This window comes from Phocoena phocoena, chromosome 2 (assembly GCF_963924675.1).
Source record: "Phocoena phocoena chromosome 2, mPhoPho1.1, whole genome shotgun sequence".
In the NCBI taxonomy this organism is placed as follows: domain Eukaryota; kingdom Metazoa; phylum Chordata; class Mammalia; order Artiodactyla; family Phocoenidae; genus Phocoena; species Phocoena phocoena.
In genome coordinates, this window is record NC_089220.1 from 41286767 (window position 1) to 41305581 (window position 18815).

The 18815-nt window shown below is 39.4% G+C and overlaps 1 protein-coding gene across 2 annotated transcripts in view; it reads left to right on the plus strand.

Moving 5' to 3' along the window:
• RTN1 (reticulon 1) overlaps positions 1 to 15049 on the plus strand; it is a 240239-nt gene extending 225190 nt beyond the window's left edge. For both annotated transcript variants that reach the window (XM_065870847.1, XM_065870848.1), the window contains 4 exons: positions 1043 to 1112; positions 1622 to 1668; positions 1754 to 1812; positions 14257 to 15049. In XM_065870847.1, the coding sequence (XP_065726919.1) occupies positions 1043 to 1112; positions 1622 to 1668; positions 1754 to 1812; positions 14257 to 14299 (219 nt within the window). In that variant the 3' untranslated portion in view covers positions 14300 to 15049. The remainder of the gene's footprint in view (positions 1 to 1042; positions 1113 to 1621; positions 1669 to 1753; positions 1813 to 14256) is intronic.
• Positions 15050 to 18815: the final 3766 nt, after the last annotated feature.

An 18815-nucleotide genomic window follows, 5' to 3' on the forward strand; every position in this document is an offset into this window, starting at 1 on the left:
GAAATGCTGGACTCTGCTAATAATAAGACATGTGGGCTGTGAGACTGAACCCCTGAGGGTAGAGGACCTTGGGCACTTGGGTGTTATTCCTGGTGCCATCATTGAACTCATCAGGTTTCTTTGAACAAGCTGCTATGACCACCCCGTGGCTTACATGTAAAACCAATGTCAATCAATCATGATTCAACAGGGCCATGAGCAGAGGGGTGGGAGCCCAGGCAAGGATGTTTTGAGTTCCCCATTCCCCCAGAGCACTTTGTACACACCAGGGAGGGGTCTCCCATGGGCTGCTCCATAACTGAGGAAGAAAGAGCAGAAGGAAAGTGAGTGATGAGGCCTTAACCCTCAAGGCGCTTTACTGGAATAACGTCTTGGCAGGTAAGACTAAAAAAGAGATAGCAGGGAGATTTTAATTACTTACCGTAGGGCTTTTAAGGTGACATTTCTCTTGACATTTGTAATGTAAAAATTGTGGGCTAGAATGGGGATCAGCAAACCTTATCTATAAAGGGCCATATAGTAAATATTTAAGGCTTTGCAGGCTACACAGTCTTTGTTGCAGCTACTCAACTTTGCCATTATAGCAGGAAAGCAGCCAAAGACAATATGTAAATGAATGACTGTGGCTGTGTGCTAATAAAACATTGTTTATGAATACTGAAAATTGAATTTCATATCATTTTCACATATCACAAAATGTTACTCCTGTTTTGATTTTCTTTGACTATTACAAAATGTAAAATCCATTCTTAACTTGTGGGCCCATACAAAAACAGGCAATGGCCAGTTTGCTGACCCCTGCCCTAGATTATTATTTCATTGAGTCCTTCAAATCTTACAACAAAGAGATCCAAAGGGTTCGGAGAGAAGTAAAGACAGGATCCTCTTTCAGTAATTCTGTGATGAGCTTTAAATGCTCTTACATTTTCTGTTGAAACCATGATGTAGTTTGCCTCAAGTTTTAATCTAAAGAAGTCAATGAAATGAGACTCTTATCTGTCACGATGGTTTTAGAAGCTCTGATCATCATTTCATTCTTTAGTTTGCAGTCCTGATGTGGCTCCTGACTTACGTTGGCGCTCTCTTCAATGGCTTGACCCTGCTGCTCATGGGTAAGGACAGACAAGTGTGTTATGTCTCCCCTCACACGTTCTGTGAGCATAAAGCTTCCTAGGCTGTTAGCTGTTAGCTTGCTTGGATGGATTCCTAGCAACAAATGCCAGATTCTCTGAGTCCAGAGCATTTCCCCGACCATCATAGTTCAGTTAAAGAGTATAATATATATTACATAGTAATAATGAATTTCTTAATCTGAAGTTTTCTTCAACTGTAACTGGTTTTATTTGGCTTCAAATATATATCTGCTTCAATGGCATTTATGTGTAGAAGTTCATTTTCTTCTTAGGAGGTCATTCCCTCATTCCAGGAATAATGACTTAATATCCGTGAAGGCTTCAGCATATTTTTGTTTTCCTTATGAACTAGTCCTGCCATCTTTTAGCTAGAATGCTGGCTACTGCAAATAATGTCATAATATCACATGACTATATAAAAATGTATCTATAAGCTTATTCTTACTGACAACTCTCAATTTTAATACTATATTTGTTTTTCATCCCAGCTGTGGTTTCAATGTTTACTCTACCTGTAGTGTATGTTAAGCACCAGGTAAGTTCTATGTAGTGTCAAACATTCATGTTAAGTTTTGACCTTGTGAACCTTGGATGTACTCATGATTTCTTCCTCTTTGTAGGCACAGATTGACCAATATCTGGGACTTGTGAGGACTCACATAAATGCTGTTGTGGCAAAGTAAGTTACATAGTGCAATTTATAAAAAGGAGAGACCACCTTAGGCAGGCGTTTGACTGGATTAGATAGGAATAATAAAAGGATAAGAAAATAATAGGTTGATTTATGATCATTCACTTATTTGAGGCTTATATTCACACCCTTCCCAATTATATTATTTCGTAAATTAAGTATGAATTTTAAAACTTCCAATTAAAGAAAACTTTCAGTGGTTTATTTCAGGTATAATGAAATGAATTTTAATGAATGAATGATATTAAGCTCTATCTGGGCACTGGCTCATGTCCAGGAATAAGATGGGTTGGAGGAAAGAAAGAAGCCTGATTCAGGAAAGTGAAATTAATTTATAACAGTTTGATCAAAATAAAAACAATTAAGTTAACATTTTCAATTTTTAAACAGTAAATATCACTAACTTTTTAAACCATTGAAATTACTTTTAAAACTTTTTTTTTTTTTTTTTTTTTTTTTTTCGCGGTACGCGGGCCTCTCACTGCTGTGGCCTCTCCCACTGCGGAGCACAGGCTCCGGACGCACAGGCTCAGCGACCATGGCTCATGGGCCCACCCGCTCCGCGGCATGTGGGATCTTCCTGGACCAGGGCACGAACCCGTGTCCCCTGCATCGACAGGCAGACTCTCAACCACTGCGCCACCAGGGAAGCCCAAAACTTTTTTTAATCTTTAGAACTTTTGTTACACTTTAAATTACACCATTTCAACTCAACAAGTGTGTGTGTTTGCTTATTTTATTAACAGCATTGCTTTCCAAACCTGAATCTTAAATAGACTCTACTTTATGGCTACTTTATATATTAGGAGATAAAGATTCCAGTTATAAGTACCTACAGTTAATATGGTCATTAACTTAGTAGTTTTCCTTAATTCTTAAATTAGTGTTTTTAGATATGTCTTCATCTAAAATGATAGTTTTTATGTTGTCCTTATTACTCAAGATTTTGTTTTAATCAAAAGCTGACCTAGGCTTCAACTACAAATACATGTCTCAAAAAACTAGACTTTCTCTCTAGTAATCTTAGAATCATGTGGCTAGACCTAGGTGATGGTCAGAATTCAAGGAAAGTATTTTACATAGTAAAAGCTGTATAAAACAAATAAGAAAAAACAAGCAATTTAAAGTTCCTCTGCTATTTGATTTGCATATCATCAGTTACAGTTACAGTTCTCTCCTGAAGTATATAAAGATTTTTGTTTTTTACTGTGTATTGTTTATATTCTTCCTCTTAAATTCATGGTGAATTTGGATCTGTATCAGATCTGTAGCACATTTCAAAATGCCTGAAATTATCAACTTGGACACAAATGCAACTAATACCTAATGAAAGTCAACAAATTGAGGATATTCGTTACTTTGTACTAAGAAATGGCAGCATGGTATAATGTGAAACTTGGTGTTTACTAAACCTGGGGAGCCTGTTAAAAATATGAATTCCCAAACTGTACAACAGACTTATGGAAATAGAACTCCTAGAATAAGGGTCCTGTAATCTATGTTTTAATGAACTCCGTAGGTGCCTTTTTGGCAGTTAGAACTGTGTTTAGGAACTACAGCAAAGAACACCAGAATAGGAGCTTGGAAACTGGAAGATAGAAGCTTCACTGCTCAGTCATCCAATACTTAGTTTGAGGATCTTGAACAAATCACATCTCTTAATTTTTTATTTGACTGATTGGTTGCTTCCAAAAAAATACATACTTATTATTTTATTGGAACTACATGTAACAGGCACAGAGTATAAAGAGGAATGAGATGATCCTATCCTAGCAGAGCTCTCAGCCTTTAGGTGCAGACAAAACTGTAAAGAAATAACTATAAGACAGTATAAGGATGACAATAGAGTTGCATAAAATATTAAAATGAGGGAGATAAGGAAACTACTGGTCTTACCTGGAGGGGATAACGGAGAGCTACTAAAATGAGGGCCCTTGCCAGCATGGTCAGGTTCTGCTGCAGACTTCTCTCTGGGTCCTCACATGGCAGAAGTGGAAGGAAGCTAAGAACAAAAAGAGAAACTGGGGAAGTTACGTAGTTCTTGTTATCAGAAATGAGGAAACAGCAGTTCTTCAAAAGAATCTGTTTTGCCTGACACTAAATTTTGAAGGAGATTTCTTGGTGGGATCTTACATCTAAGGCTCCTTCAACCTCTGAAATTCTGATTCCATGCTAGAATAACTCCACCAAAAGAACTCACACCCTTTTAGTGAAACGGTTAAGAACATGATCTCTGGAATCAGACTAGTCTGAGTCCATTTCTGGCATTTTTCAGCTATATAAGTTCATTATGCATGTTATTTGACTCCCTGAGCTTGTTTCCTTATCTATACATTGAAAAGATAACATCTGTAAACTACTCTTACTTGGACATAGGAAGCACTCAATAAATATTCAATGATCATGATCATGATCCTCCTCCTCCTACCGCTTAGAGATCAGTTCCCGAGAGGTGTGCAGGACAGTCCCAGACTGGGTCAGGAGACCTTGGTGCCCCTCCCTTCTCTATACTGAGTGGATGATGAACCTGTCCAGGTCATTTAACCTTCCTGTGTCTCAGTTTTCCAGCTCTGAAGGCTGACAAATTTAAAAGGTAAAATAAACATTTTAGAGGAAATTAAAGCTTTAAATAACTGAAAACTTAATAAGAAATCTGCCTCAAGTGAATACAACTCTCCATGTCCAGGTGAGTTATATTCTAGGATGGTAGAATAGTCTAAAATTGGGCAGGAGCTGTCCTGATTTTCAAATGAGAAAAACAGATTCTAGAAATTACCTTTTGATGAATCGAATGCCTACTTTCAAGCAAAGTTCCAGAATGAATTAGTAAAAATGTAGGTAAATACTCAGATCGTTCTGTGATCACTAAACTGAGGGATCATACAGCCTGCTCTAGCCAGCAAGAATTTGGATTTCAGTAGGAGTACTAGAAAAGTCTTCCTGGTGTCCTTGAGGAGAAAATGGAGATGTACGGTCCAGGTGATAGCACAACTGGTAGAGTTCTAGAAGGTTGAAATAGTAGACCCTAGGGATGTTCATTAATCCATCAAATACCCGTCTGGGCAACGTGTAGTAATGTGACAGAGGGCTCTGCCCTTGACTCCACGACTTTCCATCTCCGTATTTCACATGACTATGTGAAGACAAATCAAATATACTCATCAGAGTTCTAGGTGACACATAGCTTAGAGCAAAAGCACATTCAGAAGACCGCAAAACTCAATATTCAAAATGAATCAAGTGATCTTGAGTAATGTAGAATTGTGAACTGAAATTAATAAAATGAAACTGACAGGGAAAGCAAAGTTCTATATTTAGGAAAGTCAACTTTGCAAATATAGAATGGGAAGAAGGGAAGATGAGATAGGGTACAACAGTAGCTGTGTAAAAAATACCCGAGGGGGTTTAATTGATGAATTGATCACAGCCAAATATGAGTCAATAATGTACTGAGGCATATTTTTAAAAATCTATGCAAGTTTAGATGTTATTAATAGAAGTATAAATCAAAATCAAAAGAGGCCATAGTTGTTTCATATTCCATATTGTCATTCCATATCTGTGTTAAATTTCAGAGTCTGACATATTAAGAGCTGCACTTATATACTGGAGTAATGTCAGAAAGATGACCGGGTATTGAACTATTGGAAATCTGACAGTAATGGCGAGTGACAGCCCAGCTTCACAGGGGATGATTACTCTGGAAAAGAGATAACTTTAACCTCTTTTTTTTTGCGGTACGCGGGCCTCTCACTGTTGTGGCCTCTCCCGTTACGGAGCACAGGCCCCGGATGCGCAGGCTCAGCGGCCATGGCTCACGGGCCTAGCCGCTCCGCGGCATGTGGGATCTTCCCGGACTGGGGCACGAACCCGTGTCCCCTGTGTAGGCAGGTGGACGCTCAGCCACTGCGCCACCAGGGAAACCCAAGAGATAACTTTAAAAGAACACAATAGCTATCCTCAAATATTTGGAGGTCTAACATTGTGAAAGAAGTAGTCTTCCTTTTTTTCTCTAACGAACTGTGAATGGAAAGTCCAGAAGGTCTGAGATTTGAACGAAACGTGAGGGAAAACCGTACCAATTAGAGTTGTTCAACAATGAAACCATTCGCCCCATGAAACAGTGAGCTCACTGACACTCATTCAGGTATTCACATAAAAGTTAGTTGACCATTGTTACAAATGTGGTAAAAAGGACTTCCACAATGGGAGAAGAGTAGAATTAGTTAACACCTAGTCTACTGTGGTATTCCAAAGCATTTCAAAACTAAAACATATATCTTGAACGATTTTTTTCTAATTTTTGAATTTTATTTTATTTTTATACAGCAGGTTCTTATTAGTTATCTATTTTATACATATTAGTGTATACATGTCAATCCCAATCTCCCAATTCATCCCACTACCACCACCACCCCTGCCACTTTCCCCCCTTGGTGTCCATACATTTGTTCTCTACATCTGTGTCTCTATTTCTGCCCTGTAAACTGGCTCATCTGAACCATTTTTCTAGGTTCCACATATATGCATTAGTGTACGATATTTGTTTTTCTCTTTCTGACTTACTTTGTATGACAGTCTCTAGATCCATCCACGTCTCTACAAATGACCCAATTTCGTTCCTTTTTATGGCTGAGTAATATTCCACTGTATATATGTACCACATCTTCTTTATCCATTTGTCTGTCGATGGGCTTTAGGTTGCTTCCATGACCTGGCCATTGTGAACAGTGCTGCAGTGAACATTGGGGTGCATGTGTCTTTTTGAATTATGGTTTTCTCTGGGTATATGCCCAGTAGTGGGATTACTGGGTCATATGGTAGTTCTATTTTTAGGTGTTAAGGGAACCTCCATACTGTTCTCCATAGTGGCTGTATCAATTTACATTCTCACCAACAGAGCAAGAGGGTTCCCGTTTCTCCACACCCTCTCCAGCATTTGTTGTTTGCAGATTTTCTGATGATGCCCATTCTAACTGGTGTGAGGTGATACCTCATTGAGTTTTGATTTTCATTTCTCTAATAATTAGTGATGTTGAGCAGCTTTTCATGTGCTTCTTGGCCATCTATATTTCTTCTTTGGAGAAACGTCTGTTTAGGTCTTCTGCCCATTTTTGGATTCAGTTGTTTGTTTCTTTAATATTGAGCTACAAGAGCTGTTTATATATATTTTGAAGATAAATCATTTGTCTGTTGATTTACTTGCAAATATTTTCTCCCATTCTGAGGGTTGTCTTTTCATCTTGTTTATGGTTTCCTTTGCTGTGCAAAAGCTTTGAAGTTTCATTAGGTCCCATTTGTTTATTTTTGTTTTTATTTCCATTACTCTAGGAGATGGATCAAAAAAAGATCTTGCTGTGATTTATGTCAAAGAGTGTTCTTCCTATGTTTTCCTCTGAGAGTTCTATAGTGTCCAGTCTCACATTTAGGTCTCGAATCCATTTTGAGTTTATTTTTGTGTATGGTGTTAGGGAGTGTTCTAATTTCATTCTTTTACATGTAGCTGTCCAGTTTTCCCAGCACCACTTATTTAAGAGACTGTCTTTTCTCCATTATATATCCTTGCTTCCTTTGTCATAGATTAGTTGACCATAGGTGCGTGGGTTTATCTCTGGGCTTTCTATCCTGTTCAGTTGATCTATGTTTCTGTTTTTGTGCCAGTACAATATTGTCTCAATTACTGTAGCTTTCTAGTACAGTCTGAAGTCAGGGAGTCTGATTCCTCCTGCTCCGTTTTTTTCCCTCAAGACTGCTTTGGCTATTTGGGGTCTTTTGTGTCTCCATATAAATTTTAAGATTTTTTGTTCTAGTTCTGTAAAAAAAATGCCACTGGTAATTTCATAGGGATTGCACTGAATCTGTAGATTGCTTTGGGTAGTATAGTCATTTTCACAATATTGATTCTTCCAATCCAAGAACATGGTATATCTCTCTATCTGTTTGTGTCATCTTTGATTTCTTTCATCAGTGTCTTATAGTTTTCTGAGTACAGGTCTTTTACCTCCTTTGGTAAGTTTATCCCTAGGTATTTTATCTTTTCGTTGCAAAGGTGAATGGGATTGTTTCCTTAATTTCTCTTTCAGATCTTTTGTTGGTAGTGTATAGGGATGCAAGAGATTTCTGTGCATTAATTTTGTATCCTGCAGCGTTACCAAATTCATTGATTAGCTCTAGTAGTTTTCTCGTGGCATCTTTAGGATTCTCTATGTATAGTATCGTGTCATCTGCAAACAGTGACAGTTTTACTTCTTCTTTCCAATTGGTATTCCTTTTATTTCTTTTTCCTCTCTGATTGCCGTAGCTAGGACTTCCAAAACCATGTTGAATAATAGTGGCAGGAATGCACATCCTTGTCTTGTTCCTGATCTTAGAGGAAATGCTTTCAGTTTTTCACCATTGAGAATGATGTTTGCTGTGGGTTTGTCATATGGCCTTTATTATGATGAGGTAGGTTCCCTCTATGCCCACTTTCTGGAGAGTTTTTATCATAAATGGGTGTTGAATTTTGTCAAAAGCTTTTTCTGCATCTGTTGAGATGATCATATGGTTTTTATTCTTCAATTTGTTAATATGGTGTATCACATTGATTGATTTGCATATACTGAAGAATCCTTGCATCCCTGGGATAAATCCCACTTGATCATGGTGTGTGATCCTTTTAATGTGTATTGGATTCTGTTTGCTAGTATTTTGTTGAGGATTTTTGCATCTATATTCATCAGTAATATTGCTCTGTAATTTTCTTTTTTTTTTTGTAGTATCTTTGTCTGGTTTTGGTATCAGGGTGATGGTGGCCTCATAGAATGAATTTGGGAGTGTTCCTTCCTCTGCAATTTTTTTGGAGAGTTTGAGAAGGATGGGTGTTAGCTCTTCTCTAAAAGTTTGATGGAATCACCTGTGAAGCCATCTGGTCCTGGATGTCTGTTTGTTGTAAGATTTTTAATCACAGTTTCAATTTCATTCCTTGTGATTGGTCTGTTCATATTTTTTATTTATTCCTGGTTCAGTCTTGGAAGGTTATACCTTTCTAAGAATTTGTCCACTTCTTCCAGGTTGTCCATTTTATTGGCCTAGAGTTGCTTGTAGTAGTCTCTTAGGCTGGTTTGTATTTCTGTGGTGTCCATTGTAACTTCTTTTTGTTTCTAATTTTATTGACTTGAGTCCTCTCCCTCTTTTTCTTGGTGAATCTGGCTAATGGTTTATCAATTTTGTTTATCTTCTCAAAGAACCAGCTTTTAGTTTTATTGATCTTTGCTATTGTTTTCTTTGTTTCTATTTCATTTATTTCTGCTCTGATCTTTACGATTTCTTTCCTTCTACTAACTTTGGGTTTTGTTTGTTCTGCGTTCTCTAGTTCCTTTAGGTGTAAGGTTTGTTTATTTATTTGAGATGTTTCTTGTTTCTTGAGGTAAGATTGTATTGCTATAAACTTCCCTCTTAGAACTGCTTTTTCTGCATCCCGTAGGTTTTGGATCATTGTGTTTTCGTTGTCATTTGTCTCTAGGTATTTTTTGATTTCCTCTTTGATTTCTTCAGTGATCTCTTGGTTATTTAGTAACGTATTGTTTAGCCTCCATGTGTTTGTGTTTTTTACGTTTTTTTCCTTGTAATTGATTTTTAATCTCATAGCGTTGTGGTCAGAAAAGATGCTTGATATGATTCCATTTTTCTTAAATTTACCGAGGCTTGATTTGTGACCCAAGATGTGATCTATCCTGGAGAACGTCCTTTGTGCACTTGAGAAGAAAGTGTAATCTGCTGTTTTCGGATGGAATGTCCTATAAATGTCAATTAAATCTCTCTGGTCTGTTGTATCATTTAAAGCTTGTGTTTCCTTTTTAATTTTCTGTCTGGATGATCTCTCCGTTGGTGTAACTGAGGTGTTAAAGTCCCCCACTAGTATTGTGTTACTGTTGATTTACTCATTTATAGCTGTTAGCAGTTCCCTTATGTATTGAGGTGCTCCTTTGTTGGGTGCATATATATTTATAATTGTTACATCTTCTTCTTGGATTGATTCCTTGATCATTATGTAGTGTCCTCCTTGTCTCTTGTAACATTCTTTATTTTAAAGTCTATTTTATCTGATATGAGTCGTGTTTGTCCAGCTTTCTTTTGATTTCCATTTGCATGGAATATCTTTTTCTATCCCCTCACTTTCAGTCTGTATGTTTCCCCAGGTCTCAAGTGGGTCTCTTGTAGACAGCATATATATGGGTCTTGTTTTTGTATCTATTCAGTGAGTCTGTGTCTTTTGGTTGGAGCATTTAATCCATTCAGCTTTAAGGTAATTATCGATATGTATGTGCCTATGACCATTTTCTTAATTGTTTTGGGTTTGGGTTTTTTTTTTGTTTTTTTTTAAATGTTGGGGGTAAGAGTTTATTAATTAATTAATTTATTTTTGCTGTGTTGCGTCTTTCGTTTCTGTGTGAGGGCTTTCTCTAGTTGTGGCAAGCGGGGGCCACTCTTCATTGCTGTGCGCGGGCCTCTCACCATCGCAGCCTCTCTTGTTGGGGAGCACAGGCTCCAGACACGCAGGCTCAGTAGTTGTGGCTTACGGGCCCAGGTGCTCCGCGGCATGTGGGATCCTCCCAGACCAGGGCTCGAACTCGTGTCTGTATTGGCAGGCAGATTGGCAGGCAGATTCTCAACCACTGTGCCACCAGGGAGGCCCCTTGGGTTTGTTTTTATAGCTCCTTTTCTTCTCTTGTGTTTACCACTTAGAGAAGTTCCTTTAGCGTTTGTTGTAGAGCTGGTTTGGTGGTGCTGAATTCTCTTAGCTTTTGCTTGTCTGTAAAGCTTTTGATTTCTCTACTGAATGTGAATGTGATCCTTGCCAGGTAATCTTGGTTATAGGTTCTTCCCTTTCATCACCTTAAATATATTGTGCCACTCCTTTCTGGCTTGTAGAGTTTCTGCTGAGAAATCAGCTGTTAACCTTATGGGAGTTTCCCTGTATGTTATTTGTCATTTTTCCCTTGTTGCTTTTAATAATTTTTCTTTGTCTTTCATTTTTGTCAATTTGATTACTATGTGTCTTGCCGTGTTTCTCCTTGGGTTTATCCTGTATGGGACTCTCTGTGCTTCCTGGACTTGGGTGGCTATTTCCTTTCCCATGTTAGGGAAGTTTTTGACTATAATCTCTTCAAATATTTTCTCTGGTCCTTTCTCTCTCTCTTCTTCTGGGACCCCTATAATGCGAATGTTGTTGCATTTAATGTTGTCCCAGAGGTCTCTTAGGTTGTCTTTATTTCTTTTCATTCTTTTTTCTTTATTCTGTTGCATGGCAGTGAATTTCACCATTCTGTCGTCCAGGTCACTTATCCGTTCTTCTGCCCCAGTTATTCTACTATTGATTCCTTCTAGTGTATTTTTCATTTCAGTTATTGTATTGTTCATCTCTGTTTGTTTGTTCTTTAATTCTTCTAGGTCTTTATTAAACATTTCTTGCATCCTCTCGATCTTTGCCTCCATTCTTTTTCTGAGGTCCTGTATCATCTTCACTATCATTATTCTGAATTCTTTTTCTGGAAGGTTGCCTATCTCCATTTCATTTAGTCGTTTTTCTGGGGTTTTATCTTGTTCCTTCGTCTGGTAAAAACTCCTCTACCTTTTCATTTTTGTCTATCTTTCTGTGAATGTGGTTTTCCTTCCACAGGCTGCAGAATTGTAGTTCTTCTTGCTTCTGCTGTCCGCCCTCTGGTGGATGAGGCTATCTAAGAGGCTTGTGCAAGCTTCCTGATGGGAGGCACTGGTGGTGGGTAGAGCTCTATATCTTAAACTTTTGAGAAGACAGACCTAAGATGTCTCTGTTGGAATGTTTCACACTCTCTGCTGCATTATCAGTTTCTGCCTGTACGTGCTTATTTCCACAACCATAATTTCTCCAGTCTTCTGTCCTTGATATCTCTTTCATCTCTCCCCACCTCACTTCTATCAGGCCTTCACCCTGAGCACCGAAGTTGCTCTTTGTTAGGGACGCAGTGACTTCCATATTGCCATATCTTGCAGTCATCACTCCATCCTCATCCCTCTCAATCTCTCAGATACTCTTCATCACTACTGCTATCTTTGTTAAACACTAGTCTTGACTAGTGACACTGCTCGAGCCTCAGCTGCTTTCTCCCAGTGTCTTCTCTTGGCTCCTCCTTCTCTGGTTCACCTTTCATCCAGTCCTGTGGCCTCAAAGGTTATCTCTATGTCAAGGACTCCAGAACGTGTATCTCCACAAGTTTAGGTTTTTTAAAAGTCAGCTTTACAAATATAGAATGGGAGGAGAGGGAGGTGAGGATGATATAGGGTATAACAGTACTATGTATAAAAAAAATACCTGGAGGGTTTTAATTGGTTAACTGTTCATAGCTAAATATGAGTCAGTGATGTGCTTGGGACATTTTTTAAAAAATCAATGCAAGTCTAGATGTTATGAATAGATGTATAAAGTCTTAATAAAGTCTAAATTTACTGAGGGACTTCCCTGGTGGTCCAGTGGTAAGGAATCCGCCTTACAATGCAGGGGATGCAGGTTCGATCCCTGGTCAGTGAACTAAGATCCCACATGCCACAGGGCAACTAAGTCCACACCCCTCAACTGGAGAGCCTGTGTGCCACAAACTACAGAGCTCCACGCGCCCTGGAGCCTACATGCCAAAACTAGAGAGAAGCGTGCGTGGTGCAAGAAAAGATCCTGCATGCCTTAACGAAGATCCCGCGTGCTGCAACTAAGGCCTGATGCAGCCAAAAATAAATAAAAATAAATAAGTAAATAATAAAAGTAAATCTAAAAAAGAAAGGTTTACTGAGAGCCAGGTCTATTCATCTGCTTATCTGATGTTTTCTCTTGAATGTCCCAAAGACGTTTCAGATTCAACGTGGCCAAACAGATCTTGCAATTTCAGCCCAGAATTTATTTTTCCTTCAGTCGTCACCATCTTGGTAAATGGCATTATCATTCACCTGGTTGCTCAGGCCAAAAATCAAAGAATCTTCCTTGATTATTCTCTTGTCTTTCCCTTGCCTGCACATGCAATCCATCAACATGACAGGTGGGCTCTGTCAGCTCCATCTCCACGCTAGATCCCCAGAGTGTTCACTTCACTCCATTTCCAATGCTCCAGTTCTATAACACCCAGGCCATTGCCATCTGGCACCTGGACTGCTACAGTTTCCCCCCATCCGTTATTTCTCTCACCTCTGTTTCCCCAGTTTTTTCACATAACCACCATCATGATCTTCTTTGGTCACATCATTCCTCTGCCTACAATTCATCAATGGCTTCCCATCCACAGAATAGAATCTAAATTCCTTACCACTGCCCACAAGTTCCAACACCGTTGGGTTACCACCTGCCTCTCAGGCCTCCACTGCTCGCTCCCCAAGCACACTGTTCTCTACTCACCTTGCCTCCTAAGCTTGTCCTCACTTTGTGGCCTCTGCACTCCCTGCTTCCTCTTCCTGAAACACTTCACACCCAGATGTTTGCCTGGTGGCCCCTTTGGGCATCTGTTTCTTACATAAGTGGATTTAGAGTAGGCATCTCCCACCTTATCACTGCTGCCCCCTCACTGCCTGTCATTCCATCTTGTTTGGTTTTTTTTTAAAGCATTTTTCACCATATGTACTTCTCTTGTTTGTCTACTTGTTTGTTTATGGCTCCTCAACCCCTAGGAGAATGAAAGCTCCATGAGAGCAGGACCTTCTCCCTTCTGTTCACTGAATTCCAGCATGTAGAAGGGTACTAGGACAGAGGAAGGTCTCAGTCAGACTCTGCATGGGGAGCTCATAAAGCTTTGATTTAATGAAACAAAATGCTTCCAGTATAAACCTACCCTAAAATAATACTGTGAGAATCGCAGAATTTTAGGGGCATTGGAGATGTCTAATTTGTACCTAATAAATACTCTAGGACCGGGAAAGCTCATTAGCTGGCCTATGTCACACAGCTAATTAGTAGAGAGCTGAAACTAGGATTCAGGTTTCTTAACTCTAGCTCTGGGCAGTTTATGCTGAGGGTGACCATATGTTTCTTTACCTGGAATCAGCCATGTTTATGCTTGTTGTCCTAGTGTAGTTAGTAACAGCACCCTCTTTCTCTCTCAGAAGTGTCCCAGATTGAGTGATAAATGGTCACCTAACTATATCACAGTTTCTATAATTCTGAAATAAATTGACCTCTTTGTCTACCTAAAAAGTTATAATTTAATAAAGGAATATGGCTTCCGTGGGTCATTCATTATCTAATTTATACTTTCTTCTTATTGCTGCATAGAAATGTGTTTATAGACACTCATACATAAAAATTATAATATCTTTTGGAATATTAAGCGATTTGGTCACTTAGTTAATTAAAGCAACAACACATAATGATGTCATTAAATGATTTCATTAATAACACTTGTGATTTACCATCTTCTGATATTGTTTTTTTAGGATTCAGGCTAAAATCCCAGGCGCTAAAAGGCACACTGAGTAAATCAGTACCCCACCAGGGACTGGACACCAAGAGGAATGTCTGAAGTGGTAACAGCTCTGTCTTATATGTTACTATAAATTGATTGTTTCTCCCCCCCAGTATCATAATCTTAGAGACAAACTTTAAAACAGCTGTTTTTAGGCTGTTTCTGTACTCTTAGGGTATTTGAGTCACTTGTGTCAAGCACTAAAGCATAGAGAAAAGTGTATTAGATGTGGTTTTTAATTTTGTGTTGCTAAAAAAAAGTGCATGATGGTGAGAACCCAACTTATCTTTCCTTCGTCGGTGTTCTTCTCTCTGCAATGCTTCTGTAGCTTCTCATGTTCCCTGTGGCTAGGCCTTTCCTGCCCAGTGCACTGATGCAATAGTGGAAATCGCTTATATGTCCTTGGGTTGTTGCTTGGATTAATCTTTAATAACAATATATAGACTTGTAGATCGATGTTTAAGTGTTTTTCCAACACACACAACATAAAAATAAAAACAAGTCGACCGTACTTAGGATAATCAGTTTTGTATAAATTAAAATAATTAAATAAACAAATAAACCCAAAACAAACATGCAGTACTTTTGTTGTGTGAGACTGACGGGCTGATTTACATGTATGGTAACTAAAAAGTACCAGCATGTTAACTTTATTACAATTTGTATTACTTTCTCTGTAGTTCCTAATGGACTTAATTATGGACTCTGGATATTTGCACTTATGTACTTGATACTGAATGCATAAATAAATGTTACTAAATGTAGAAACTTCTCCCTCTCTTCTCATGATCTCACCAGAAAATGCAAAAGCTCTAAGAAATAAATCTCCTGTGAACGTGCTGAGAAGGCTGAGGCCAAGTGCTCACTTTACTACTGTGTCCAGGACCACATAGTCCAACTCCAAAGTAGTATATGGCTCCTTTGGGTTATTAATAGAAATCACTGGAGACTGGTAAAACTGGAAAACACCCTTAATATTGTACTCTGTGGGGTTTATGCAGATAATTTAAATAGTTTTTTAAAAACTTGAAAGTTATATAAATCCTTTCATAAACTTCTTATAATAATATGCAACACAATATTGTCATACAACAATTATAATTGCTATGAACTCACTGTTTTGGTAGTTATTTATGGAGCACCTTCTGTGTGCCAAGCACTCAGAACAGGGCTGTGAATAAGAGAGATAGTCATTCCTGCCCTCACCAAGCTAAGTCTTCTAAGGATTGTTCACTACTTTTTGCAGAAGTCCAATTGCCTATGTTATTTCACTGTCAAAGTCAAAAGTCAAAGATGATGAGGTAGAAGTGGATGAAAGTAATAGCAATAGGAGAAATAAAAATTAGAGAAAGAAGGATAGTTACTTAAAAAAAGCTGCCTTTGACTAGTTTTAGACTTGGATTCAATAAGTACTCATGGAGTTACCCTTCTGTGCAAAGTATTGTGATGACAACATAGCTAACTAACTGGACACTGTGCCAACAGCCAAGACTGGGGGTGATGGGAGATGGCTATGTGGAAATGCTCACTAAGTAAAAGGCAGCATGAAATAAGAGCTGCAGTGTAAGACTAGAGCAACAGAGAAGGATTCTCAGAGGTGGACTTTGGGGCTGGGTTCTGATTTGGCTTTTTCCAGAGGGAGAAGGTTCATCCCAGTATGAAGAAAGAACATGGACTAAGGTGCTAAGACATGGAGGCGCATGGCATATGCAGAGAACAGTGAGTAATACGCTGAATTGTGCTGTAAAGTGCTTGGGTGGGAATGTAGTGCCAGGCAAGGCTGAAAGGGTGGGTTGAACCACACTAAAAAGAAACTTGAATGTTAAGGATTTTGTGCTCTATTTTTTAGATCTCAGAGAGACGCATAGACACAATGAGGATGTATGTTACTGGAGATTAGAAGAATATAGGAGATAATTGTGACATAACTAACAGCAGACAGGTGACAAATGAACGACAAGGCTTCTACTAAGGCAGCTGAGAATACAAAGGATATATTCATCTGTCCCTGATCCTCTGTATCAACCCAACATGCCTAGCACCCACTGTGCACAGAGGAGCCACTAAGAGAGATGACATGGAGGGGGATGGGACTGGAGTTGGTGATTGACTACATGTGGGAGTTCAAGACCAAGGCTGACCCTGAGAGTGAGTGCCTCCTTAAATTCTGCACCCTAGGCAGCTTGCTCACCTCACCCTAGCCCCAGCTCTGTCGAAGACTAGCTGATCAGGAGAGTGCAATACCATTTTTCAGGTTAGAAAGCCCAGAAGAGCTTGTCTGGGGAAGGAAGATAATAAGCTTGGTTTGGTGCTTGCTATTTTTTATGGTTACTAGGTTAGAAGAGAAGTGTGTGTGTGTGTGTGTGTGTGTGTGTGTGTGTGTGTGTGTGTGTGTTTCAGTGTACGACCTTTGAGATAAAGTTTCTTCTAAATGGCTTTATTGTGTCAAATTAACCTTCTACAAGGTCTGCATGTGCAGCAATTGCACCCCTGCGGAGAGCCCAGAATTCCTTTCATAAGCAGCTGCTCATTCAGAGGATCTAATGAGGAATTCTGTTTGCTAGCAGTGGTGAAGGAAGTTTCCTGAGGAAACTCCAGCCTGACAAAATGATAGGTATGGATGCAGAATTTTAACAGATGGAACACAGGGCACATATGATCCTGCTTTTACAGGAAGCATCAGTCAGAGTGATATTTGAGATGATGGAAATAATGTGAGGACCCAATGCCCAGGTAAGAAGCAGACCAAGGATAGAGCCCTCAGGGACACAGAGTGAGTGAGGTTATCCTGAAACTAGTGAACAGTAGAAGATTCTTATAGCCTACACATGAGTTAAGCAAGCAGGGGGTGAGTAGGTGAAGAAGCTGTGGTATATTTTATGGATGATTTCAGGAAAAAGGGAGTAGGATAGTTGTATATTCTCTGCTCTTTCCCCACCTATATCAGTTTCCTTGTATTGCCCTAACAACGTACCAAAAACTGGATGACTTAAAATGACAGATAGTGAGGGTGGGAGAGAGACGCAAGAGGGAGGGGATATGGGGATATATGTATACGTATAGCTGATTCACTTTGTTAAACAGCAGAAACTAACACAACATTGTAAAGCAATTATACTCCAATAAAGATGTTGAAAATATATATATTAAAAAAAAGTTTTAAAAAAATGACAGAAATTTATTCTGGCATAGTTCTGGTGGTTAAAAGTCCAAAACCAAGGTGTTGGCAGGGCCATGCTCTCTCTGGTAGTTCTAGGGGAGGATTCTTCCTTGCCTCTTCTAGCTTCTGGTGGTTGCCAGCAGTCCATGGCACTCCTTGGCTTGTAGATGCATCACTCCAGGCACAAAGCCATCTTCTCACTATGTGTCTTCACATCATCTTCCCTCTGTGTACAAATTTTCCCTTTTCGTAAGGACACCAGTCATATGGATTAGGGCCCCCAATGACCTCATTTTAACTTGATTAGTCTGTAAAGATCCTATTTCCAAATAAGCTCACATTCTGGGGTTTGGGACTTAAACATATCTCTTACTGGGGACACAGTTCAACTCATAGAACCCCCTGAGCCTCATGCTGGCCCTTACACCACTGTGAAGATTTTTCCTTCTGTGCAGAGCCCAGCTCTGTTTCCCCAGTTGTTTCTCACTGTAAGGAATTACTGCTGAGTAGTGGGACAGCTCCTCCTTTACCAAAGTGTACTCGAGTGTAGCCGAGTGTTGGGCCTTGCTTCACTATTATGGGGTTCCAGCAACTGCCACTTTGTCATTGTATAGGGCAGCTTCAGGCGTCCAAACTTCAGCACTCTCTTCTGAGTGTAGGGAGTGGGTGGGGCATACAGGAGACCCTACTGCAGTTCAGCATCAGCCAGTGTGGTTGTGGCTAAGGAGCAATAAACAAACTCTGTAGATCTAGGCAAAGGGTCATTTTCTCTTCACACTCCAACTTTCTTCTCTAGTGCTTTATATTGGCACCAATCTCAAGCTCCACACTATATGTTTTTCTTTAAATTTTTTCTTTAGTTCAATACATTCAATATTACAGAATTAATTTAGCTGGCCACATTTTCTTTGATGAGTAAATTGAAATGAATTATTTTGTATCCTGTGTCCCAGTTGCCTTTTAAAAGAATCCTGCTGGAATTAGTTCTCTCTGGTTGCTCCCCAATAGGCTAAAGGGAGTTTTGCAAGTAGAAGTGAAAGGACACTAAATGGCAACATGAGAATTTAAAGTATGAAGTTTGTTGGTAAAGTAGACTTTAAGTCAAAACTGTGTTTGGGGGACTTCCCTGGTGGTGCAGTGGTTAAGAATCCGCCTGCCAATGCAGGGGATACAGGTTTGATCCCTGGTCCAGGAGGATCCCACAAGCCACGGAGCAACTAAGCCCGTGTGCCACAACTACTGAGCCTGCACTCTAGAGCCCATGGGCTACAACCGCTGAGCCTGCGTGCCACAACTACTGAAGCCCGCATGCCTAGAGCCTGCACTCCACAACACGAGAAGCCTCTGCAATGAGAAGCCTGCGCACCACA